General features: G+C 41.5%; 1 protein-coding gene across 4 annotated transcripts in view; it reads right to left on the reverse strand.

The window, feature by feature from the left end:
* smarca2 (SWI/SNF related BAF chromatin remodeling complex subunit ATPase 2) overlaps positions 1–26,821 on the reverse strand; it is a 143,833-nt gene that overhangs the window by 10,583 nt on the left and 106,429 nt on the right. For all 4 annotated transcript variants that reach the window (XM_080188714.1, XM_080188711.1, XM_080188713.1 and 1 more), the window contains 5 exons: positions 25,468–25,686; positions 22,411–22,628; positions 17,584–17,689; positions 10,853–10,954; positions 3,323–3,449 (listed from right to left, as the gene is read on the reverse strand). In XM_080188714.1, the coding sequence (XP_080044840.1) occupies positions 3,323–3,449; positions 10,853–10,954; positions 17,584–17,689; positions 22,411–22,628; positions 25,468–25,686 (772 nt within the window). The remainder of the gene's footprint in view (positions 1–3,322; positions 3,450–10,852; positions 10,955–17,583; positions 17,690–22,410; positions 22,629–25,467; positions 25,687–26,821) is intronic.

The raw sequence follows: 26,821 nt of genomic DNA on the forward strand, positions 1-26,821 counted from the left end.
GATGCCCTTATCCTGATTGATGTTCCTGACATATGCCCATTAACCCATGGCCTATAAACAATTTAGCTTGACCAAGATGGAGACTAGACGTCAAGTGACTCTGTTCCTGGATCATTGAAAAGTAAATGACCATGAGTGCCGGACTCTCTGGAGGAATCTCCCTTGATGAGCCATTCAAAATGCAGGACAACTTATGGAACTTACAGCTCCTATTGTCTGGGTACTTACAGATACTCAAGTAAAATTGTTTCCCAGAGTCTGTGAACTAGAAACCTAACAAAGAGAAGTATGAATAAATCTGTTTATCACAAAAAGGTGTAATGGTCACTTTCATTCCTCATTTGCATAGCAATAGCTTCTCACTTAATAAAATTACTTTTGCAGGAAGTAGGCTAACCAGGCCAGAATTTATGAGCCACGTGTGTGGATAATGGAGGCATTTATTCTGTAGTCACAAGGTCAAAACTGACTTCAGATAACATTTTATCCTAAGGATCAATCAAGAATAGGTCAGTCTGGGACAAGCATCACAATGGGGAATCACCACCTAGCAGTAATTACAGAACACTACTGAACAACCAGTTAACTCAGGCACTGACAGAGAGGTTAATTTGTTCCCACCCATAAGAATATCTCTATTCTACACAAGCTCAGTCACAACATTGCAAGAAAAACCCAGTGACTTTCAAATTACACTTATCGTCAAAGAACTAAAAGAACAAACCCAACAGGTCTGCAACGCCTGCATGTTAAAGAATTCATTTGAATCAAGTGATTTGTTTCATGTTATTCTGTAAATAACTTAAGTGCATGCGTCATCTTTAAAACTTATTTTTGTGTGTATATGTGTCTGTGCATTTGAAGGCACGTGTTTTCATTGTGTCTACATTCTGTGTAAATAAATTTTTATTCCTTCTTTTTGATTTACACTCATCAGTCTGCCTATTTCTATCTGACCTTTAACACTGTAAGATTCAAAGGGAGGATTTTGTACCGGCGCTCACTGCAAATTCCAGTGCTAGATAAAAATCGGCTGTGTAGCTGGCAAGCTGCACACCAGTTTTCTCACCAGGTCTAGCACTTGAAGAAGAAATGGAAATTCTCACCCAAAAAGTATTAAAATATTTCCTCTAAAATATTGCAAACAACTGAGAGGTGGGAAAAAGCTATCCTAACACCACTCCCCATTCTTAATACAGAGCTAAGAGGAGCCAGGAGGGGACATGAGAAGTCTTTGGCAGGTAGGATCAACCCTAAAGCTTTCTATAGGTATATCAGGAATAAAAGAATGACTTGGGTAAGATTAGGGCCAGTCAAGGCCAGTAGTGGGAAGTTGTGCGTGGAGTCTGAAGAGATAGGAGAGGCACTAAATGAATATTTTTCGTCGGTATTCACACAGGAAAAAGACAATGTTGTCGAGGAGCATACTGAGATACAGGCTATTAAACTAGACAGGATGGAGCTTCATAAGGAAGAGATGTTAGTGATTCTGGAAAGTATGAAAATAGATAAGTCCCCAGGGCCGGATGGGATTTATCCTAGGATTCTCTGGGAGGCTAGGGAGGAGATTGCAGAGCCTTTGACTTTGATCTTTAGGTTGTCATTGTCTACAGGAATAATGCCAGAAGACTGGAGGATAGCAAATGTTGTCCCCTTGTTCAAGGAGGGGAGTAGAGACAACCCTGGTAATTATAGACCAGTGAGCCTTACTTCTGTTGTAGACAAACTTTTGGAAAGGATTATAGGAGATAGGATTTATAATCATCTAGAAAGGAATCATTTGATTAGGGATAATCAACACGGTTTTGTGAAGGGTAGGTTGTGCCTCACAAACATTACTGAGCTCTTGGAGAAGGTGACCAAAGAGGTGGATGAGGGTAAAGCAGTTGATGTGGTGTATTATGGATTTCAGTAAAGCGTTTGATAAGGTTCCCACTGTAAGCTATTGCAGAAGATACGGAGGCATGGGATTGAGGGTGATTTAGCAGTTTGGATCAGAAATTGACTAGTTGTAAGAAGACAGAGGGTGATGGTTGATGGGAAATGTTCATCATGGAGTACTAGTGGTGTACCGCAAGGATCTGTTTTGGAGCCACTGCTGTTTGTCATTTTTATAAATGACCTGGATGAGGGCATAGAAGGATGGGTTAGTAAATTTGTGGATGACATTAAAGTTGGAGGAGTTGTGAACAGTGCAGATGGGATGTTGCAGGTTACAGAGGGACATAGATAAGCTGCAGAGCCGGGCTGAGAGGTGGCAAATGGAGTTTAATGTGGAGAAGTGTGAAGTGATTCACTTTAGGAGTAACAGGAATACAGAGTACTGGGCTAATGGTAAGTTACTTGGTAGTGTGGATGAGCAGAGAGATCTTGGTATCCATGTACACAGATCCCTGAAAGTTGGCACCCAGGTTGATAGGGCTGTTAAGAAGGCATACGCTGTGTTAGCTTTTATTGGTAGAGGGACTGAGTTTCGGAGCCATGAGGTCATGTTGCAGCTGTATAAAACTCTGGTGCGGCCGCAATTGGAATATTGCGTACAGTTCTGGTCACTGCATTATAGGAAGGATGTGGAAGCATTGGAAAGGGTGCAGAGGAGATTTACCAGGATGTTGCCTGGTATGGTGGGAAGGTCTTATGAGGAAAGGCTGAGGGACTTGAGGCTGACTTCATTAGAGAGAAGAAGGTTAAGAGGAACTTGATAGAGGCATGTAAAAGATGATCAGTGGATTAAATAGGGTGGACAGTGAGATCCTTTTTCCTCCGATGGAGATGGCTAGCACGAGGGGACACAGCTTTTAAATTGAGGGGTGACAAATATAGGACAGATAACAGAGGTAGGTTCTTTATTCAAAGAGTAGTAAAGGCGTGGATTGCCCTGCCTGCAACAGTAGTGGACTCGACAACATTAAGAACATTTAAATAGTCATTGGATAATCATATGGATGATATTGAAATAGTGTTGGTTAGATGGGCTTTAGATTGGTTTCACAGGTCAGTGCAACATTGAGGGTCAAACAGCCTGTACTACGCTGTGATGTTCTATGTTAACACAGGCAAGTGGAGGATGTTCCATCACACTTCTGACTCATGCCTTGTAGACGGTGGACAGACTTGGGGAGTCAAGAGGTGAGTTATTCACCACAGAATTTCCAGCTTCTGAATTACTCTTGTAACCACAGTACTTATATGGCTGATTCAGTTCTGTTTCTGGGCAATGGTAACCCCCAGAATTTGATATAAATCCCCACCATGCACACTAGATATATAATTAATATAACAAGCAACATTTAAAATGAATAGGGTAACATTGCAAACTCACATTCAGAACCTGACTCCTCTTCTTCATCATCGTCTTCATTACTTTCCTCCTCACTTTCTTCTTCCTTAGCAATCTTCTGCCTTGCACTTTTGAATACAGATTGAAGAACGATGGAATCTTCATAAATCTGTAACAAATCAATGTTTAAAGAAAAGTAATAGCATTTATTTACAAATTAAACGGAAAGAAATGACCTCCAACACTTTTTGCGAGTTAGTTGGTTAGTATTTGGTCACAATTCATTGTAAAAGATTTTAATTAAAACATTTTCTTCCGATACTGTGCAGTATTACATTCTACTACACTATGATACAAGTATAATAGAAGTGAAAGTTTTGATAAACAAACATTCCTAACTTTTAATTGGATTTAATTCTCAATTATAAAGTGAAAATGCAACTACGTAGGTCAGATGAAGCATTACCACAGAGACCGTGTCTGAATCACTCATCTTTCCCAAATCTGACATATAAAAATTTCCTTTGTTGAAAAAGCAATTTATAAAGCTCTGAACAACATAAATCTTCAGTAATATTACTGGAGATAGAAAACTGATTTTTGATAGCACAGAGCTGAGAATTGGGATGTAGCAAAGTTTAAGCAATTGGGATGTAGCAGAGTTTAGGTATTTCTAAGTTAGAGCATTTGTACTTCTAGAATTTTTCTAACTTTGTCAAGGTAGAAATATCTAACACTATTATTTCCAGAGTTCAATTTAAACCTGAAATGTGATTTGAAAATGATTTCTCCTCAAAGAATATTGGCTGTAAAACAGAAACAGTGAATAATCTAAAGAGGAATGCTATAATCCAATAACAGTGATCTCAAAATCACTAAACATAGTAACAAGTTTGTATGATACAAGCTGAGAACTAGGAATGAGAGCAAAAAGACTTGGAAGTTCTGACTCAAGCAAGAACTGAAAAGAGGAATTGAATAAATCATGAGATCATCTGTTTTCAGGTTGGCAGAGGTGTAGGTGTGGGAAAGAACACTGGAAGAACTATTTTCCTCTAAGCAGTACCACGTGATCTTTTACATCTGTAAGACAGAGGCATGGAGGGTAGAGAACCATGTTTAATATCTAAACAATGTAACTTTCCCTCAGTATTGCAGCAAAGTGCTAGTCTGATGATTTATGGCCTGAAATTGCTGTTATGGACAGAATCGGGGAATAGGCAGGACAAGGGCAGGCTTCGTGAAGGTGGAATCACACCCAAAGTTCCATTCATATTTATATAAACCTGAATATAGAATCTCCAATGGCTCAGCACAATTGAACAGGGTTATCAACCAGAACCAGCTTGAGAATATTCAATTAAACTAAGTTAAAATGAAAATTTGTTCATACAAGTGCTGATGAACCAGTCCAATTAGTAGTTTCAATTGATGAGCAGATCTTAACTACTAATGGGAAGATCAGCGGAGTTGAAATGACTTCAAATTCAAAGTAATTGTAACATCAAAATGAGAAGGGGAGCTGACTGAGGCTTCAACCGACTGGTCACTGCAGCTGCAGATGGTGGATTAATGGGTAACCAAGGCATAAGAACACAAGAAATAGGAGCAGGAGTAGGCCATCTAGCCCTTCGAGCCTGCCCCGCTATTCAACAAGATCATGGCTGATCTGAAGTGGCTCAGTTCCACTTTCCCGCTTTCTCCCCATAACCCTTAATCCCCTTGCCTACCAAAAACCTATCTACCCGCATCTTAAATATATTTAGTGAGGTAGCCTCCACCACTTCAACAGGCAGAGAATTCCAGAGATTCACCACCCTTTGAGTGAAGTTCCTCCTCAACTCTGTTCTAAATTGCACCCCCCCCCCCCCACCTTATCTTGAGGCTGTGCCCTCTAGTCCTGCTGTCCTTTCTGAGCAGGAAGAACCTCTCCACCTCTACCCTATCCATCCCTTTCATCATCTTATACGTCGCAATGAGATCTCCCCTCATCCTTCTAAACTCTAACGAGTACAAGCCCAGTCTATTCAGCCTCTCCTCATAGCTCAACCCCCTCAACTCCGGTGTCAGCCTAGTGAACCTCCTCTGCACTCCCTCCAAGGCCAAAATATCCTTGCGCAAGTGCGGCAACCAAAACTGCACACAATACTCCAGCTGCGGCCTCACCAGTGCCCTGTACAGTTGCAGCAAGACCTCCCTACTTTGATATTTGATCCCCCTCGCTATGAAGGCCAGCATCCCATTTGCCTTCCTGACCACCTGCTGCACCTGTAGGCTGGGTTTTTGCAACTCATGGACAAGGACCCCCAGGTCCCTCTGCACCGTAGCATGCTGCAGCTTTTCGCCCTGTAAGTAGTAGTTATTCCTACCAAAGTGGATAGCCTCACACTTGCCAACATTGTATTCCATCTGCCAGGTCCTCGCCCACTCGCTCAGCCTATCTAGATCCCTCTGCAGACTTTCCACACCCTCCACACAATTTGCTGTTCCACTTATCTTTGTGTGATCATCAAATTTCGACACCTTACACTCGGCTCCCTCCTCCAGATCATCTATGTAAATGGTAAATAGCTGAGGCCCCAGCACCGATCCCTGGGGCACTCCACTAGTCACCAACCGCCAATCCGAATAGCACCCATTGACACCCACTCTCTGCCTCCTACTTGACAGCCAATCCCCTATCCACGCTAACACCTTACCCCCAACTCCATGCCCCGTAACCTTCTGTGCGGCACCTTATCAAACACCTTCTGAAAATCGAGAAACACCACATCCACCGGTTCCCCTCTATCCACCGCACTAGACATAGAATCCAATAAATTTGTCAGACATGACTTCCCCTTAACGAAACCGTGCTGCGTCTGCTCTATCAAACAATTCTTCTCAAGATGCCTCGCTATTTTCTCCTTGATTATGGATTCAAGCATTTTTCCTACAACAGACGTTAAACTAACCAGCCTATAATTCCCTGCCTTTTGCCTGCTACCCTTTTTAAACAGCAGCATAACATTAGCCGTTTTCCAATCTTCTGGCACTTCCCTGGAATCCAGCAAGGTTTGGAAAATAATCACCAAGGCATCCACTATCACCTCTGCCATTTCCTTCAGAACCCTTGGATGCATTCCATCCGGTCCGGGGGACTTGTCCACCATCAGTTCCCCCTAGTCTGTCGAGCACTGCCTCTCTAGTAACAATGATCTCATTCAGGCCCTCCACTCCTACCATCTTTCCATCGTTAACACCCGGCAAACTATTCGCGTCCTCCTCCGTGAAGACTGAAGCAAAAAAGTTATTCAAGGCCTCAGCCATTTCCTCATCCCCTACCACTAAATCCCCCCTCTCATCCTCTAAGGGTCCAACATTCACCCTAGCCAGCCTTCTCCTTTTTATATATTTATAAAAACTCTTACTATCCTTTTTTATATTTAGCGCTAGCCTAGCTTCATAGTTTATCCTTCCTTTCTTTATCAACTTCTTCGTCATTCTTATTTAAATAAGAACATAAGAAATAGGAGCAGGAGTAGGCCATCTAGCCCCTCGAGCCTGCCCCGCCATTCAATGAGATCATGGCTGATCTGTCGTGGCTCAGTTCCACATTCCCGCCCTCTCCCCATAACCCTTAATCCCCTTGCCTATCAAAAACCTATCAACCCGTGTCTTAAAAATATTGAGCGAGGCAGCCTCCACCACTTCAACGGGCAGAGAATTCCAGAGATTCACCACCCTTTGAGTGAAGAAGTTCCTCCTCAACTCCATTCTAAAACCCCCCCCCCCTTTATCCTGAGGCTGTGCCCTCTAGTCCTACTGTCCTTTCTGAGCAGGAAGAGCCTCTCCACCTCTATCCTATCCATCCCACTCAACATCTTATACGTCTCAACGAGATCTCCCCTCATTCTTCTAAACTCTAACGAGTACAAGCCTAGTTTATTCAGCCTCTCCTCATAGCTCAACCCCCTCAACTCCAGCATCAGCCTAGTAAACCTCCTCTGCACTCCCTCCAAGGCCAAAATATCCTTGCGCAAGTGCGGCGACCAAAACTGCACACAGTACTCCAGCTGCGGCCTCACCAGTGCCCTATACAGCTGCAGCAAGACCTCCCTACTTTTATATTCAATCCCCCTCGCTATGAAGGCCAGCATCCCATTCGCCTTCCTGACCACCTGCTACACCTGCAGGCTGGGTTTTTGCAACTCATGCACAAGGACCCTGAGGTCCCTCTGCACCGTCGCATGCTGCAGTTTTTCGCCACGTAAGTAATAGTCCTTGCTACCATTATTCCTACCGAAGTGGACAACCTCACATTTGCCAACATTAAATTCCATTTGCCAGTTCCTGGCCCATTCGCCCAGCTTATCTAGATCCTTCTGCAGACTCTCCACACCCCCCGCACAATTTGCCGTTCCACCAATCTTGGTGTCATCAGCAAATTTTGACACCATACACTCGGTTCCCTCCTCCAGATCATCTATATAAATGGTGAGTAGCTGAGGCCCCAGCACCGATCCCTGGGGCACTCCACTAGTCACCAACCGCCAATCCGAATAGCACCCGTTGACCCCCACTCTCTGCCTCCTATTTGACAGCCAATCCTCTATCCACGCTAACACCCTACCCCCAACTCCATTCCCCCTGACCTTCTGCAATATCCTCTTGTGAGGTACTTTGTCAAACGCCTTCTGAAAATCAAGACAGACCACATCCACCGGCTCTCCTCTATCCACCACCCTAGACACATCCTCATAGAACTCCAATAAATTTGTCAGACACGACTTCCCCTTAACGAAACCGTGCTGCGCCTGCTCTACCAAACAATTCTCCTCAAGGTGCCTCGCTATTTTCTCCTTGATCATGGATTGTAACATTTTTCCTACAACAGATGTTAAACTAACCAGCCTATAATTTCCTGCCTTTTGCCTGCCACCCTTCTTAAACAATGGCGTAACATTAGCCGTTTTCCAATCTTCCGGCACTTCCCCGGAATCCAGCGATGTTTGGAAAATAATCACCAAGGCATCCACTATCACCTCCGCCATTTCCTTCAGAACCCTTGGATGCATTCCATCCAGTCCTGGGGACTTGTCCACAATCAGTCCCTCCAGTCTGTCGAGCACCGCCTCTCTAGTAACAATAATGTCATTCAGGCCCTCCACTCCTACCATCTTTCCATCGCTAACACCCGGTAAATTATTCACGTCCTCCTCCGTGAAGACCGAAACAAAAAAGTTATTCAGGGCCTCAGCCATTTCCCCATCCCCTACCACTAAGTCCCCCCTCTCATCCTCTAAGGGTCCAACGTTCACCCTAGCCAGCCTCTTCCTTTTTATGTATTTATAAAAACTCTTGCTATCCTTTTTTATATTAAGCGCTAGCCCAGCTTCATAGTTTATCCTACCCTTCTTTATCGACTTATCATTCTTTGTTGACATTTAAACCTCTCCCAATCCTCTTCTCGCCCACTACTCTTAGCTACTCTAAACGCATCCGCTTTTAATTTAACACTTTCCTTCACCTCCTTCGTTATCCACGGCTGATTATCTCTCCTCCTACGATCCTTTTTAACCATCGGAATAAATTTCTGCTGAGCACCAAGAAAGATCTCCTTAAAGATCCTCCACTGTTCCTCAGCAGACCTACCTTCCACCACACTCCCCCAATCAACATTCGCCAATTCCTCTCTCATCCTACCATACTCCCCTCTGTTCAAACAAAGGACATGTCCGGGAACCCACTTTCTCCTCCTCCATCTGCATCAGAAACTCCACCATACAATGATCACTCTTCTCAAGAGGATCCTTCACCACAATTCTACCCGCCTCATTACGTTATACCAGATCCAAGATAGCTCGCTCCCTCGTCGGCTCCAACACACACTGTTCGAGGAAACTATCCCGGCAGCATTCCAAGAACTCTTCCTCAAGCTCACCGCGTCCAACATGGGTCGACCAATCAATATGTAGATTGAAATCCCCCATAATTATCGCCGTCCCATTCCTGCACACCGCATTTATTTGCGCATTAACAGCCCGCCCCACCTCCAGATCATTATTCGGGGGCCTATAAACGACACCCACCGCGTCTTCCTCCCTTTGCTGCTCCTAATCTCCACCCACAACGATTCCACGTTCTGCTCTTTGGTTCCTATATCATCCCTTACTACCACCCTTTTGCTATCCTTGATCAGCAGAGCTACGCCCCCGCCCCCCCCCCCCCCCTTTTTTCCTCCTGCCTATCTTTCCTAAACACTTGATACCCCTGGACATTCAGCTCCCAGTCCCTGTCACCCTGCAACCACGTCTCTGTAATGGCCACGAGATCATATCCATTTGTGCTGATCTGCGCCACCAGCTCATTCACTTTGTTCCGAATGCTTCGTGCATTCAGATAAAGTGTCTTCACCCCAGCCTTCACCTGGACCCTATCTGAAGGAACACTACCAACCTTACTCATGCCCCCTACTCCCTTTATTATTGGGACATCCTTGGCCTCTTCCTGTACCCTCTCCTTTACTTTAGACCCTGTAATTTCACCTACCCTTGCATCATCCTCCTCCTCACCCCCCCCCAGTTAGTTTAAAGCCCTATCCACAGTCCTATTTATACGATTTGCCAGGACTCTGGTCCCAGCACGGTTCAGACCAACACCATCCCACCTGAACAGGTCCCACCTGCCCCAATACCGGTGCCAATGGCCCATAAATTCAAAACCATTCCTCCCACACCAATCCCTAATGGCTGCAATATGATAATGAACACACCCAAATAGGCGCAGTCAGCAGAAGCTTGCCAATGCTCATCTGGGTGTGTAGTCAGATTTGTGTGATGGGGATTGTGCCAGTTGAATTAATTAATTAATGCAGAAACTCCAGTGCAAGTATATTAGTACTAATATCAGAGTTAATGAAGTGTGGAGTCTTTACTTTTCTAAGACAAGTATGTCAAGGTTCTGTAATCAGCTGCACTGATCTTCTGTTCCTGTCAATTTGATCCCTGTAGCAAATCTAATTTGGAGTTTAAAGCTCAAGTCACTAATTGTATTTATCTCTCTGCTATCTTAAATAACGTGAACATGGAAGTTTCAAATCAGTAAGCAAGACAAAAGTTTATTTGACTTACTGACAACACACTCCAATATTTTATGTATTAGCATACTTTGGGGGTTTACAGAAGTGATCCTTGGTGTCACTGATGCTAAGAAACATTGATGAAAATGTAATATTTTATAATATAATGATACACATACAAAGGAAATGGGAGCTGCAAAACTTCAAATTCTAAAATAATAAACATTAGCAATTATTATATCAATCTCAAATGCTTAAATCTCAATATATTTCTACAGGCCTCACTCAGAATTATTAATTCATGGAAAAAATACAAACTTAATTATTTGTTACATTGTTGCAATTCTTGTCAAAATAGGTTATGACTATGTTTTATGAGAAGTCTGCTTCAACTAGTCCTTATCCTGCTGAGAGGTCAGTTCAAAGAATCACCATATTTACATCTTCACAGTACTATTTACTAACACAACAGAATTCAGTTAATTCTAATATCAATTGAATGAAACACTAACCTGTGATCCTTCCAGGTTGAATGTCTGAGCATTATGACATAACAACATTACATCCTTTTCTAGATCTCCCAGGCTCCGATACTTATGGTTGCGAATACGGTCCTATACAAACAGAATTGATGTTATTAGAATCAAAAAAATGCCACATCATCTCAGAAAACAACCATTTGGTCATCAGAGACTATTTCCTCAAGTGGATGTAGCTGTTACTAGGGGACATAACTATAAGGTCCATGGTGGGAGATATAGGAGGGATGTCCGAGGTAGATTCTTTACTTGGACAGTGGTTGGGGTGTGGAATAGACTGCCTGCTGTGGTAGTGGAGTCGGACACTTTAGGAACTTTCAAATGGTTATTGGATAGACACATGGAGCACTCCAGAATTATAGGGAGGGGGGGATAGCTTAATCTTGGGATTGGACATAGCTCGGCACAACATTGAGGGCCGAAGGACCTGTACTGTGCTGTAATGTTCTATGTTTCTAAGTCTACTAAGCAAAGATAATCTAGTTTGTGTTCCTCCCCCAACCTTTGTCTCACCCTACAATTCTTTTCTTCCCAAGTACTTACTAATTTCCTCTTGAAAGCAACGATTCAATCTGCCTCCACCACATTTTCAAGCAGAGCATTATAGATCATAATTACATGCACAGTTAAAAAATTCTTTCCTCATGTGAACCTTTGGGTTGTTTGTCATTTATCCTAAATCGATGGCCTCTGATTCTAGATGCTTCTGACAATGGCAATAGTTTATTTTGTCTAGATTCTCCATTATTTTACAACCTCCATCAAATCTCCTCACAACCTTCTCTTCGATAAGGAGCACCACCAGTTTCTCCAATCTATCCACATAACTCATTCTGTGCCCTCTCTTAAAGGCTTTTTCATTCATTCTAAAGTGAAATACCTCAAATGTTTAAAATGTTGTGCATGGTGCACATTCTCTGTGAGGGACTAAGACCTCACACTGTATATTTTTATTTATATTATACTCATTACCATTTCTAAATTTGAAAACTAAACTTTGGCTGAACAAGATCCTTAAAACAGCTGAACCCATGTTTATCTGTGATCCAGAACAAGCAGTTCCACGTAAACTCAGCACCTCATTATCTGAGGAGCCATTAACAATCACCATAGATCATCTTGAAAAGCAGTATAGAAAGCCATTTTAAATTGATAACCTAAGGTTAGAAGCTGCAGACTGAGAGTCTAAGACAAAGGTCCTTCCAATCTTCCTTTCAACTCAAAGTGGCTGGGACAGTTAGCATTCTTTGGCATCCAATCAAATTCCAGATGTGGATACACATCCTTTGTTGAAGATTGGGGGCAGGGGCAGCGTTGTGGGGGGTTCATGTGACACATGCCTCTGGCTTGTGGAAAATGTAATATTGCCTTGGTGAACTAAAGTCTGCTATTTTGAATTTGACCAGCAGGCCATACTGAAAGAACTCTAGCTCAGGTTGGACACCTGGCACCATCTACCCTGCTTTTGCTGTAAGTTCTGTACCATAGAAAACTCTTGAGCACCGAATTCATTGTGTGAAGTCAACACCACCGGAGGAGTAAATTATACCACATGGATTCTCTGCCCGCTGATCTCTGTTGTGAAGGAATACCTCATTGGATTTTACTTCTGGGCTCTGGAACCTACATGAAACAATATTTATTTTCTCAATGGTCTCTGCCCTGTAAACCTTTTCTCTATCCCTCTGTTTATTCTTTGAGTACAGAGGCAATGTTGCAAACCCTTCTCCTGTGTTGAGTGTGTGCAAATAAACTTTTGGGTTCATCCCATCTGAAGTTTGCAATGGCATTATTAATAGAAAACTGGATCACACAAAAAAAAACTGCACTGAGGGATTGGGAAACATGCCACTGCTTGTAAACAGGGAAATAAATCCAAACACCTTTCTGCTTACAGATGGGTGGTGAGAGGAGAAATTAGTACTGTTTAAATGAATTCCTCTCCTGTCCTTAACAAGAATATCAACTGCTTTCTAGTTGTACATAGAACATAGAACACTACAGCACAAACAGGCCCTTCGGCCCACAAGTTGCGCAGATCATATCCCTATCTACCAGGCCTATCTATAATCCTCAATCCCATTAAATCCCATGTACAAAATACTGGTTGTATTTGGTTTTGAAATTTTTTGCTCTTGCTTTGGCAGTATTTCCTTGTCCTTTCCAAGGAAAATAATTAGTGAAAATCACATAGTATATACAGGAGTCAATTGTAGGTCAAATCAAATGGGCAAAATGTTCCCTAAAGGACATGAATGAACCAGTTGTTTTGGTCAAACAATTGGTGGTTTCTTAGCCACATTTCTGGAATGAAGCACAAATTATTAGATTTATTCAATTTTGCAGATTGTCACAATATGATTTGAACTCATCTTCTGACTGGTTCAGTATAAATATCATTACAAAGCTATGTCCTTTCAATTCTTGTATCAAGATGTACAACAGAACTTCTCTCTGTAACCTCACATACCTCAAGGGGATAGGAATACAAAGAGATAGCAGTCATGATACAGTTGTACAAAATTTCTAGTATGATCCCACATAAAGTGCTTATTCAGTTCCGGACACTACAATTCAAAAAGATTATACGGCTTTGCAGAGGGTGCAGTGCAGATTCACATCAAGGCTAAATGGATTAAATTGTGAGGCGTGGTTGCAGAGGGTAGGCTTGTATTCCTTTGAGTATAGAAGATCAAGGATGTGATCAATTGAGGTGTTTAGATAGAGAGAAACTATTTGGAGGGATAATTCAGAACAAGGGGGCAGAACCTTTAAATTAAAGAGCAGCTGTTCAGAGATGAGTGGTGATGTCAGGAAACATTTTCTCCCTCACACAGAGTATAGAGGAAATCTGGAACTCTTTCTCCAAAAAAAAAGGTCAAGTGAACATTTCAGAACTAAGATTGATGTTTTGTTATCCCAAAGTAGTAACAATTACAAAACCATGAGAGTAGATGGGAATTAAGATGAATGTCAGACATGATCTAACCAAATGGAGCAACCAGCTCAAAGGGTTAAGTGACCTACCCTTACAACCTTTTTGGAATTTTTTGGCAGTTTTGATTCATTCTATTGCTGCAGTCACAACATAAGTGAATCTGCACCAGGGTACAACATCACACTGAAACCAGGAAGAGGTAGAGCTACTCCAAGTCAGTTTAACTTCAGAGTCTGCTCAGACTTGGCATCCAAACTACAACTGAAGTGTAATAATGGTTTAATGTAGTTTCAACTTTGCACCTTCTGCTTATGGAACATTAAGGTAATCTAAAAGGAATTAAACAGCATCCAAGCTAGATGCAAATTTAGAAAAATGCAACACTGAATTTTATAATCAGTCTAATTTACACTTTCTATCTCCTGCCTTGGCACTCTAATGTAAAGCCGATTGAGAGTATAATTTTGCACTCTCTATAGAATACAATAGCTGCATAATGTCTTCAAGTAACCAAGTAGTCAAAGCCAGGATTCAGAAAGCAACCTACTTCTCAAGTGAACTAATCATCCAGCATTTAAAAAATACAGAATGATTACACCTTCTGATCATAATTATTTGTTTTCCACTGTCCTAACAGAACAGTGTATCTTTTAACTTAACATGATCTATCCCACTGCAGATTTGTGTATTTTACATATGGATCAAAAGTACTGCATTTAATTGTACAATGTAGAATGAGCTATAAATCATTCTGAAAAGATCTCAACAATATCACACAACTGTGTTTACTTCACAGCAAAGTGATGTAAGGGGTCATTAATAGTGCCATCAACAGCATTTACTCAGCAATAACTTGCTAACACTCAGTTTTACGTTCTACCAGGGCTACTCAGCTGTCGATCTCATCAGAGCCTTTGTCCAAATATGGGTCAATGAGCTGATTCCAAAAGGTGAGTTGAGCATGACAGCCCCTGACATCAAGGCAGCATTTGACCAAGGATGACATCAAACCTGGCACCAAGGAGCCCAGCAAAACTAAAGTCAATTTGAATTAGGGAGGAAACTCTACACTGATTGAAGTGATTACTAGCATAAAGGGAGATGGTGGTAGTTGTTGAATGCCAATTATCTCAGTCCTGGGGTATCGCTAAAGGAGTTCTTTCTACCATTGATGGTTAGTGGCAGTAGTATGTACCATCTATAAAGTGCACTGCTCCTTTGACAGCAACTTCTAAATCTACCATCTAGAAGGGCAAAGGCAACAGATGCATGGAAACATCACCACCTACAAGTTCCACTGCAAGTTATACACCATTCTGACTTAGGCTTGGGAAAATGTGTCCCAGGTGTTTCAATTTATGTTCTGGAGAGGTATGGGGGATTGCTAACAGGATTCAGGACTTGACACCCATTGAAACTGTGCAGAGGTAGCCACAAAGGCTACTAGATGTAGAGTCAGGCTGTTAAGTCCTGTCTCATGCTCTGGGACTTTGTCCTAGTCATAGAAATACAAGCAAACCAAAAACAGCCCTTTAGCCCTCACCCTACTTCATGCTCCCCACCCATCTCACGGTGCCTTACACTTGCCATGCCAACCTTTTCCCCTCTCCCCCAGCAGTTTTCTTTATAACTCCCATGCCAACTTAGTGCCACCTCAACTCCCACAGACCACCTTTTGCCTTACACTCATTCTTCATATCAACTCACCCAGTGTTCACTACATGGGCGGACTTCAGGAGCCTTGGTGAAATTAAATAAAATGAGGTTCTAAGTGTCTGTTGATGACCACTATTTAAAAACATATTCATAAAAATCCACATAATTGATTAGAGCTTAATTACTTATAAAAACATTTGTATTTATATTCATATATCAAATACTTTATAATCACTTGGCGCTATCAGTCAAACAGTAAGCTTACAGGCCCCACACTGTGATAATGACAGGCTGTGCTGTGAGACATGCAGCACTAATTTTACAACAACTTACAGGCTTATGTCAATAGTTGCAAGCATTGAGTTTTTTTCAATTGGCAGGCTGTTCTTTTTGCAAAACTTTAAAGAGTTTTATTTCAATGTCTTGACAGTTCCAGAGTTTATCCACTCTTTTCACACACTGACGTCTACTTTTAACAATCCCAAATCAGTACCAGGACCTCTCCTAGATAAATACCTGCGCCTCTGGCAGCATTAGACATTTTACTCAAATGACTAAAACCCACAAGCCATGTTTTGGACATCCCACCAATAAAAGTTAACCCTGCCTGAAGGCAGCTACACTTTTTACATGTGAAGCGCCTCTGTGAATCATGGATGTGCAAACCACAAACCACATTCCTCCCTGGCGAAAATCATGAGTGTGAGATTCAAATGGGACATCCGGAATCAGGGTTCTAGCGCCATTTTGATTAAGAGGCAGAACCCATCCATTGTTGTGAAAATTCAGGCCTCGAGTCTTAAATAACTGGGTATACACCATCCACGTTAATGTCTAAAAACAACTCATTGACTGGTACTGAATGATGCATAATTAAAGGAAGACTTGGTAAAATCAATTCCACTTAGTAAAATCAAAATGACATGCAACATGTGGAAAACTATTGATAAGGTAAAAGTTAAGGAAGTTAGAAAGCATTCATTAGCCCAATGGAAATCAATTAAGGAAATCAGCTTATTAATTGAAGTTGTTGCTGAAGGAAAAATTCAAATAGGTTCTCATCATATGGATAAAGGCAAAATATTGCAGATGCTGAAAGCTATTCTCGCTTCAAACCTCTAGACCTCTCAGACCTACTAAAATTTTCCAGCATTTTCTGTTTTTGTCTCCTCATATGAGGTTGTGTTTTAATATTTGTATAATCATATTGTGGGGAAATTAGTATATTGTCATATAATCAGGACTAATTTGTAAAAAGTGGCAGTTTGCATTATGTATTTGGAATTATAAAAGCCAGAGTTTAGAACTGTGGCATGTTTAGATTCTCAATCAAACCATCTTTCACAAATACTCTGCTAATCATATAAGTGCTATTTCATGCATTGAATATTAATAAATCTATAACACATCTATAATCCATATTAATGATGAAAAACATAATTGGTTTGAGGAGTGGATAGAACATCTAAATCATAAGTAAATCTATGCTGAAAACACGTCAATCTGAATCCAGTGCAACAGAAACATGAAGCAAACACAGCATTATATGGAACTAATTTAGGTACTTTTAGTTTTAGTTCTTTGCAAGCACAAATTTTTCATTCGAGGAGAACATTGCCAGAATAGAAAGATGGTGCTGGCACATTTTGGTTAGAAGGATAGGGAGAAGGAAACAAACAAATTTAAGACCTTTCAACAGAGAGTAATAAAGTTCATGCAACATCTCATCGCTCTTCATCAGGGCCTTTAAAACAAAGAGGAGCGTTGTGCCAAAACGACAAGATTCCTTATACAATACATTCTAGCCTTCAAAGTAAATTCCACATTTCATTTTTGGTTCAACATTTACAGCATGCTATCTTCTCTCCAACAAGGCCACTTAAGTAACCATTTATTGTTAAATAGCATTTTTAAAATCGCCTTGAGATATTTAATTCTGAATGCAATGTCTTTCTTAACATTCTCCATGTTAAACCGGATGGTGAAAATTTGCACAAATTCCTTCATTCAATTCATTTTTGAAGTAAAATCTGATTTTAGTAGTAAAACAATTGTTTGTTTAACTGCTCTGTTATAAAGGCTGAATAACCTCAATTATGATCTATCCCACCTTAATTTTTTTGAAATCCACAGGTTTTCTGATTAGCTCATAGTATTCAGGCAGCTCTTTCCGTGAAGGCAATTGGATAAAAACCTCACTCAGCTGTCGGCTCAAGCTAGTTTCAAGGCAAAAGTAAATGCAAATAGATTAGTTCTACACACACACAAAAACACACATCACTAACACATTACAAAAACAATTTGTATGAATTCAATCCAAACTCCATCTGTACATACATCTGAAATTCACTTTCTTTCAACTATAAATTCATTATTACACTCAGTGTCACACTAAAAGTAGCCCCAAAGTTTATTTACGATTGATCATAAAATCTTCCCCCTCACCTAATCTACACCTACTAGTCACAGGAAATCACGGACATACTCAGCAGAATTTGCTGTGGGAAAAATAAAGTTAACTTTTCAGGTTGATGACCTTTCAATAAAACAGATAATGCCCGATTTGCTGAGTATTTCCAATATTTTGTTTTGATTTCAGATTTCTAGCATCAATAGTATTTTGACTGTCCTATTAATCATAGAATCATACAGTGCGGAAGAGTGGTGGCACTGCTGCCTCTGCGCCAGGTACCCAGGTTTAACTCCAGCCTCTGGTCACTGTCTGTGAGGAGTTTGTACTCTCTCCCACTGTCTGTGTGGGTTTCCTCCTACAGTCCAAATACGTGCGGGTTAGTTGACTGGCCGTGCTAAATTGCCCTTTTGTGTCAGGGGAACTAGGAGGGTAAATACATGGGGTTACAGGGATAGGGCCTGGTGGGACTGTTGTCAGTGTGGGTTCCTGGGCTGAATGGCCTCCTTCTGCACTGAGGGATTCTTTGAAGAGGCCTTTCTGCCCATTGAGTCTGCAATGACGTGCGAGAAACACCTGACTTCCCACCTAATCCAATTTACCAGCATTTGGCCCAGGGACTTGAATGTTATGTCATGCTGAGTGCGCATCAAGACACTTTTTAAAGGTTGTGAGGCAGCTCGCCTCCAATACCCTCAAGGCAGTGCACTCCAGACAATAAAGTTTGTCCCCCCCCAACCTCACCTCGAGCTTGTGTCTCCTCGTGACTGACTCTTCGACTCTATCCATGCCCCTCAATCTTGTACACCCCAATTGGGTTGCCCCTCAGTCTTCTCTGCTCCAACGAAAACAACAAGGCTACTCAATGTCTCTTCATAACTTAAATGTTCCATCTCAGGCTGCATCCTCACTCCAATTCAATTACATCCTTCCTATAATGTGGCGACCAGAACGCACACAGTACTCTAGCTGTGGCCTCACCAAAGTTCTATACAACTCTAGCATGACTTCCCTGCTTTTGTAATCTATGATGTGGAGATACTGGCATTGGACTGGGGTAAACACAATAAGAAGTCTCACAACACCAGGTAAAAGTCTAACAGGTTTATTTGGTAGCAAAAGCCACTAGCTTTCGGAGTGCTGCTCCTTTGTCAGGTGAATGGGAGTTCAATTCACAAACAGGGCATATAAAGACACAAACTCAATTTACAAAATAATGATTGGAATGCGAGTCTTTACAGGTAATCAAGTCTTAAAGGTACAGACAATGTGTGAGTGGAAAGAGCGTTAAGCACCAAGTTAAAGAGATGTGTATTGTCTCCAGACAGGCCAGTTAGTGAGATTTTGCAAGTCCAGGCAAGCCATGGGGGTACAGATAACGTGACATGAACCCAAGATCCCAGTTGAGGCCATCTTCATTTGTGTGGAACTTGGCTATCAGTCTGCTCAGCGACTCTGCACTGTCTTGCGTTCTGAATACTTGGAGAATACTTACCCTAAGATCAGAGGCCGAATGCCCGTGACCGCTGAAGTGTTCCCCAATAGGAAGAGAACACTTTTGCCTGGTGATTGTCGAGCAGTGTTCATTCATATGTTGTTGTAGCATCTGCATGGTCTCCCCAATGCACCATGTCTCGGGACATCCTTTCCTGCAGCGCATCAGGTAGACAACGATGGCCGAGTTGCAAGGGTACGTACTGTGTACCTGATGGATAGTGTTCTCAGGTGAGATGATGGCATCCGTGTCAATGATTCAGCACGTCATGCAGAGGTTGCTGTAGCAGGGTTGTGTGGTGTCGTGGTCACTGTTCTCCTGAAGGCTGGATAGCTTGCTGCGGACAATGGTCTGTTTCAGGACGTGCGGTTATTTGAAGGCAAGAAGTGGGGTTATGGTGATGGCCTTGGTGAAACGCATGTCTTCAATGACACATTGAAGGCTCTGGAGAAGATGTCGTAGCTTCTCCGCTCCAGGGAAGTACTGGACGACGAAGGGTACTCTGTCCGTTGTGTCCTGTGTTTATCTTCTGAGGAGGTTGGTGCGGTTTTTCGCTGTGGCGCATCAGAACTGTCAAATTGATGAATCAAGCACCATATCGTGTTCTTATAAGGGCATCTTTCAGTGTCTGGGAGGTGTCTGTTGCGATCCTCCTCATCTGAGCAGATCCTGTGTATATGGAGGGCTTGTCTGTAGGGAATGGCTTCTTTAATGTGTTTAGGGTGGAAGCTGGAGAAGTGAAGCATCTTGAGGTTATCCGTGGGCTTGTGGTACACTGAAGTGCTGAGGTGATCGTCCTTAGTGGAGATGCACGTGTCCAAGAATGCAACCGATTCTGGAGAGTAGTTCATGGTGAGTTTAATGGTGGGATGGAACTTGTTGATATCATCATATAGGTGTTTCAGTGGTTGTTCACCATGAGTCCAAAGGAAGAAAATGTCATTGATGTATCTAGTGTATAGCATTCGTTGAAGGTCCTGTGCGGTGAAGAGGTCTTGTTCGAACCTGTGCACGAAGGTGTTGGCATATTGAGGTGCGAATTTGGTTGTTCCATATGTCTGGATGAAGAACTGGTCGCTAAAGGTGAAGACATTGTGGTCCAAGATGAAGCAGATGAGTTGTAAAATTGTACCTGAAAACTGGCAGTTGTCGGCATTGAGTATTGAGGCAGTTGCAGCAATGCCATTGTCGTGGGGTTGCTGGTGTAAAATGCCGAGACATCCATTGTGACGAGGAGTGCTCCTGGTTCAACTGCTCCATGTGTGCTGAGTTTCTGTAGGAAGTCCGTAGTGTCACGACAAAAGCTGCGTGTGCTTTGTACAATGGATTTCAGGATGCCCTTGACGTAGCCGGAGAGTTTCTCGCACAGGGTCCCATTGCCCAATACGATGGGATGGACGAAGGAACACCGTTTGACAATCACCAGGCAAGAGTGTTCTCTTCCTGTTGGGGAACACTTCAGCGGTCACGGGCATTCGGCCTCTGATCTTCAGGTAAGTGTTCTCCAAGGCGGCAATCACGACACAAACAGCCGTACTATCAGAACCACCCTGTCCCCAACCTGACTTGCCCCCTAGCCAACCATCCCCACCACCCAACTTCACCCTGTTCTGACCATACCACTGACACACTTATCCCTTGTATCACCTCACCCTGCCACTTGCCTTGCTCACCGTACCTCTTGACACAATTACTTTCTCTCTGTAGCTTTTCAATGAAGCTTTGGGGCATTTAAACTCTGAGCTGCAGTAATCTGTAAATAATGTAAAGCAGGGAGTTGTTCCTGCATGGATTCTCTTAGTTGTTCCCTCAGATTCCCTGCACTAAATCAATTCTGCAGGGTCCTCCATCAGAAAAATGGGAGGAAGGTGAGCGAGTATTATTTTGTCTGATCAGGATCAGAAATAGGGGTTCCCACCCTGAGGGGAAGATTTGGGTCTTTATGTGCCTCCTTCAGTAAGTAAGTATCCAGCTAGAGTCAAAAATTCTTGGATTATCTCAAAACTCTTGGATTAGCCCTAACAAAGGAAGACTTATTTCAATGAGCTGTAGTCTGAGGCAGCCGCAGTAGACTATGCACCAGTGAATTAGAAAAACTGGTGTATACAATGATTTCCCAAATGGGCAGAAACAGGCTGAAAAACAATTGCAACATATGTGTTTTCAATTGGCTATGCATTGTATCAACTCCACTATAACTCAATTGATTGAAGGCAATCAAATTAATTAAATACAACTTAAGTTTTGTTGAGGTAGCAGAGAAAGTTGAAGGTGGTGATGTAGTTGATATAGTATATAAAGGCTTACAAAAGGTGGCTGGCAAAGTGCCACTTAATATGCTTGTTATTAAAGCTGAAACCCATATACTAGAAGGGGCAATGACAGCACAGATGCTAAAAAGGCAGATTGACATGACATACAAAGTAGATGCAAATGCATCTTTTTTGGGACTTGAAGGTTTACAGTGAGGGTCCGCAGAGGGTCAGTATTAGGACCAGTACCGTTCATGATATATATTAATGCTCCAGATTTGCATGTACAGGGATCAATTTCAAAATTTGCAAATTTTGTCAAAAACTTGGAAGCTGTGTGAACTGCGAGGGGGATGAGTGATAAACTTTAAGGGGTCATAGACACGCTGCTGCACTGGAAATGATGATAGGACTATAGGAATAGATGGGAGTGAGATTAACTGAGTGGCTCCTGAAGAGAGGCAGCCTCATTCAATGCTGTAACCATACTATAATTCTATAACCTCTTTTAATTGAAGACTGCTGAACCAAGAATTGGCTTCTGAGAGAAAGGTCACTTTGGAAGAAACTACTGTGTTTTTCATTTATTTCCTACATAATTCAAAGATGGTTGCTGCTATTTATATTTCATCTAATATAAGTTTGACATTGGAAAGCAAAGTTTGAAGCCTTGAATATCAATTTATATGCTGCTGGAAGGTTGAATTTTTGCAGCAATTGAAATGCAAATGAGACGCTTGGTTTCAAAAGGTAAGAATTTAAAAGTGAAACTTATTTTACCTGTCTCTGTAGTTAATAACGGTATCAATGATTGCATTCATCTGTTTTGTGATCCTCGGTGGATTTGGAGACAGTTTTTCAGCTGGAGGTCTGCCTCTTTTTTTCTTCTTCTTTCCATCGTCTTTGGATGGATCTTTATCTACATTTCTTCTGCGTTTTCTAGCTTTCTTCTGACGAATTTCCTCTTCCATTTCTTCTAAATTACCATCTTCAATTGCCTAATTAAAAACATTACAAGTTTACCACCCTCTTCAAAATTTGGAATTTAAGTCTTTATACAGGTTTACCACGAGAATATAGTTGATGGTGACTCTTTAGATGGTTGGCCTAGAAACTCCACTTTGTTTAATTGGAGGATAATTTAAAAAGTGAAGTTACCACAGTCTATTCATTACCCTTTATTTTTGCCACCAAGTCTTTCAACAGCAAGAAGAAATACAGATTCCGCAAGACTCTCAATTTATATTCCAGACTTGTTCCTGCTCTTCTCCACAAAAATAAAGCTGCCAAAAGGTTATTTCACAGTGGATTTGGGATCCCTGATAGTCTCCGTTCACAGTTCACAAGGAGTCAATTTCTACCAGCTATATAACTAACAAAATCAGTGAAAACCATCAAGCAAACATTGAGGTTGTACATCAGTGACATGATCCCTACATCATTCCAAAGAGCTCAGGTCTTCAGCTTTAAACAAAGTTTGCAGGAAAATTCTACATTTGATCTAATTTTTGGGGTTTTTTGAAAAGAATACTGTTAATCATTCAAGGTCAAAGATGCTGCATTAATTGTCTGTTGCATGGCACAATAGTGATCAATTTGTCATACATTTTGCAGACTCCATACTTGCCATGGCCTTCAACAGTAAATTCTGAATTTCTCTCAGGGAAAATAGCCTTTCATCTGTCTAATTTCCACATCAAACAATTTGTTCAGGTATCCCAAAGACAACTCCCATCGGGTCCCCTTCAAAAACACGGTTAAGGTAGGACGTTTTTTAGAGAATGCTGCTGAGGAGCCGCATAATAATGGAAAACAGTGTGCCATGGATCTTGGGGAAACCAGAGGCAACTGTGTATGAGCAGGACAAGAAGTCATTGCAGATGACAACATGATTGACAAGAGTGGAATCAGGCATGGTGTAATCTCACCCAGTTGGACGGCAAAGGAGGTGATAACAGTAGAATGGTGCTCAACCGTGCAAAGTCAGCAGGAGAGTAGAGAGTCATAGAGGTTTACGGCATTGAAACAGGCCCTTTGGCCCATCTTGTCCATGCCGCCTTTTTTCTTAAAGCCCCTAAGCTAATCCCAATTGCCCACATTTGGCCCATATCCTTCTGTACCCTCGTATCCATGTAACTATTTAAATGCTTTTTAAAACATAAAATTATACCTGCCTCTACTATTACCTCTGGCAGCTTGTTTCAGACACTCACCACCCTGTGTGAAAAAATTGCCCCTCTGGACACTTCTGTATCTCTCCCCTCTCACCTTAAACCTATGCCCTCTAGTTTTAGACACCCCTACTTTTGGGAAAAGATATCGATTAGCTACCTTATCTACACCCCTCATTATTTTATAGACCTCTATAAGGTCACCCCTCAGCCTCCTACACTCCAGGGAAAAAAAGTCCCAGTCTATTCAGCCTCTCCTTATAACTCAATCCATCCAGTCCCAGTAGCATCCTAGTAAATCTTTCCTGCACTCTTTTCCAGTTTAATAATATCCTTCCTATAATAGGGTGACCAGAACTGCACACAGTAGTCCAAATGTGGCCGTATCAATGTCTTGTAGAACTTCAACAAGACATCCCAACTCGTGTATTCAATATTCTGATTGATGAAACCAAGCATGCCGAATACCTTCTTCACCACTCTGTCCACCTGTGACCCCACTTTCAAGAAGCTATGAACATGTACCCCTGGATCTCTCTGTTCTGTAACTCTCCCCCAACGCCCTACCGTTAACTGACTAAGTCTTGCCCTGGTTCAATCTACCAAAATCCATCATCTCGTATTTGTCTAAATTAAACTCAATCTGGCATTCGTCAGCCCACTGGCCCAATTGATCAAGATCCCGTTGCAACTGGAGATAACTTCGAGAATGGCGAAAAAGGGTGATTTACCATGGTTAAAGTAAATTAGGATAGCATTTTGACTTCCATGAATGTTTATGGTACCATGGAGGGTTGAAATCAAGTCTGAAGATTCAAACATGGAATTCTGGGAAGATGTGCAAGGATTGGGAGGTGACAGAACATTCAATGGACATGAAAACAAGGAATATTGGAGATGCAATGGAAAACAAAGTGGAAACCCTCAACTCCTCAATTTTTACTCTTTGCCATCAACATTAATATTTTCTCAAACTTCAATTTTTCGCATTCCACTTTCTCCATAGTTAGAGGAACTGACAACCCTAATGATATAAAATCTTGACTTCATGATCAATGATTCGATGTCCAGTGCATAACATGGATTATTCGTGAGATGCCAGGAACTTTTAAATTTAAGTACGGAAATATCCAGATATACCCATGTCTACTTTTCCTGTCCTTAAACAAACTGCACCAAATTTACAGTTCAAACTAGATTCTTATATTTCTTACTACTGTTTAGTGTGTTATGTGATTTACATTGATCAGTTGTGAGCTATGTGCATTAACACCAACTCTGCCAGTCAGCAGTATCAACGAAGTCAAATCTCAAGGGGATTGCGTTGTTAGAATTAAGTAGCAGTTTTTGTGTGGAAATATCTTGGCTTTTGCTGTGTTTTATATGGAAATACATGAAACTGTGTTCAAATGCACCTCGTGCCTTCATGATAAAACGCACATAGGTCTGCACACCATTCTGATATTACTTAATTTCACTATGAAAAAGTCCATTCTGCAGAACTGACCCTCATAAATATTACTAGTGACAAAAGGCAGGTCGGTGTCCTAAATATTAACTTCCCATGTTTCACTTGTGTGCTTTTAACAAAATATATTTGCGTCATGTACATGTGATCAAGAAATCAAACAGTAATTCCAGGAGTATGGGTAAATGCATCACCTACCCTTAGCCATTGCTTTTCTGTAAGAGCATCACTGTAGTCCACATCTCTGCGCATACGTGAACCTCGCCCAAACATCTTCTCTTCCTCCTCTTCACAAGTTAACCGTTCAACTTCTGCATCATCTTTGACAATCCATGATGGAAGGTCATCTTCCTCCATCAGCCGTGGTTTACGTTTCGGATTTCGTGCGTCTTCTCTTCGCCGCTCCAGATCCATGCGCTAAGATTGGCAGCAGAAGGAAATGTAGCAATTGTTAATTTCAAAATAACTATGCAATGCATTTCTTGTGATTATATAAAACCAATATTTACACACTGCCTTTGCAATATTGTTTTTTTAAGTGACTGCAGCATACTATAAATCAAAATTTATTGTATGGGTGGTCATTGACGAACAAACTACTTTGCTACTTTCTTCCTCTTTCCAAAATGCTAATAATTTCATGAAATATAAGAAGATATTTTTCAGTGATATAGTTAAGTTAAAAATGAATAGAGATCAGAATCTGCAATAAACTTGAAGTCCAAAGTGCAAAATTAAATTAAAATTATCTACTTTCCCTGTCTTTAACAAATTACACCAAACTTACAGTTCAAACTAGAACCATAAATTGCCTATCAATGTTCAATGTGACATGTGATTTAAATTGATTAGTTGTGAGCTATGTGCAGTGAGAGCAACTCCGACAGTCAGCAATACCAAAGAGCTTAAGAGCATCACAGTCTCAGGATTAAAGTGGCACCCTTTGTGTGGAAGAACTTTGGTATTTGCTGCATTTTTATTTGGAAACTGCATTGTTCAAGCACACATCAGGACGTCATGACAAAACAGCATGCGGGTATGTACACCATCGGACTGAGATTACCTAAGTTTTCTTCCTGAGAATGGTGGTTGACTAAAGTGGCTTCACTGTGTATACTTCACAACTGATTAGTATAGATTCTAGACACAAGAATATGAATAGGAAATGTGAACAGCCTTTTTAAACTCAAGCTGTTTAGTCTTGCTAGAAAAGTATTAGAGATCATGCAAGCAGATTAATAATGGCAACCTTCTTCCAGTTTCCAGTGAGGGGAACTCACTCATTCCCCTGTATTAAAGTAACAGGTACGGGAGTACAAATGAATAATTGCACCTTACCTTCCAGATGGTATTAAAGCAGTTCCCAGTATATGACTAAATTAAAATCACAGGAGGTTGAAAACGCCTATATGTTTAAGCAGCAGCCAGTTTTTAAACCATAGATGTGGGAATCAATATAATTTCAATGCTATTTTTATTTACGGGCTGCATGACCAGAGTATCTGGCTCTAAACTGTATCCACCAGATGGGAACCTCTTCTGTAATTGGATG

This window comes from Carcharhinus amblyrhynchos, chromosome 5 (genome assembly GCF_965287045.1).
Source record: "Carcharhinus amblyrhynchos chromosome 5, sCarAmb.v2.hapA, whole genome shotgun sequence".
In the NCBI taxonomy this organism is placed as follows: domain Eukaryota; kingdom Metazoa; phylum Chordata; class Chondrichthyes; order Carcharhiniformes; family Carcharhinidae; genus Carcharhinus; species Carcharhinus amblyrhynchos.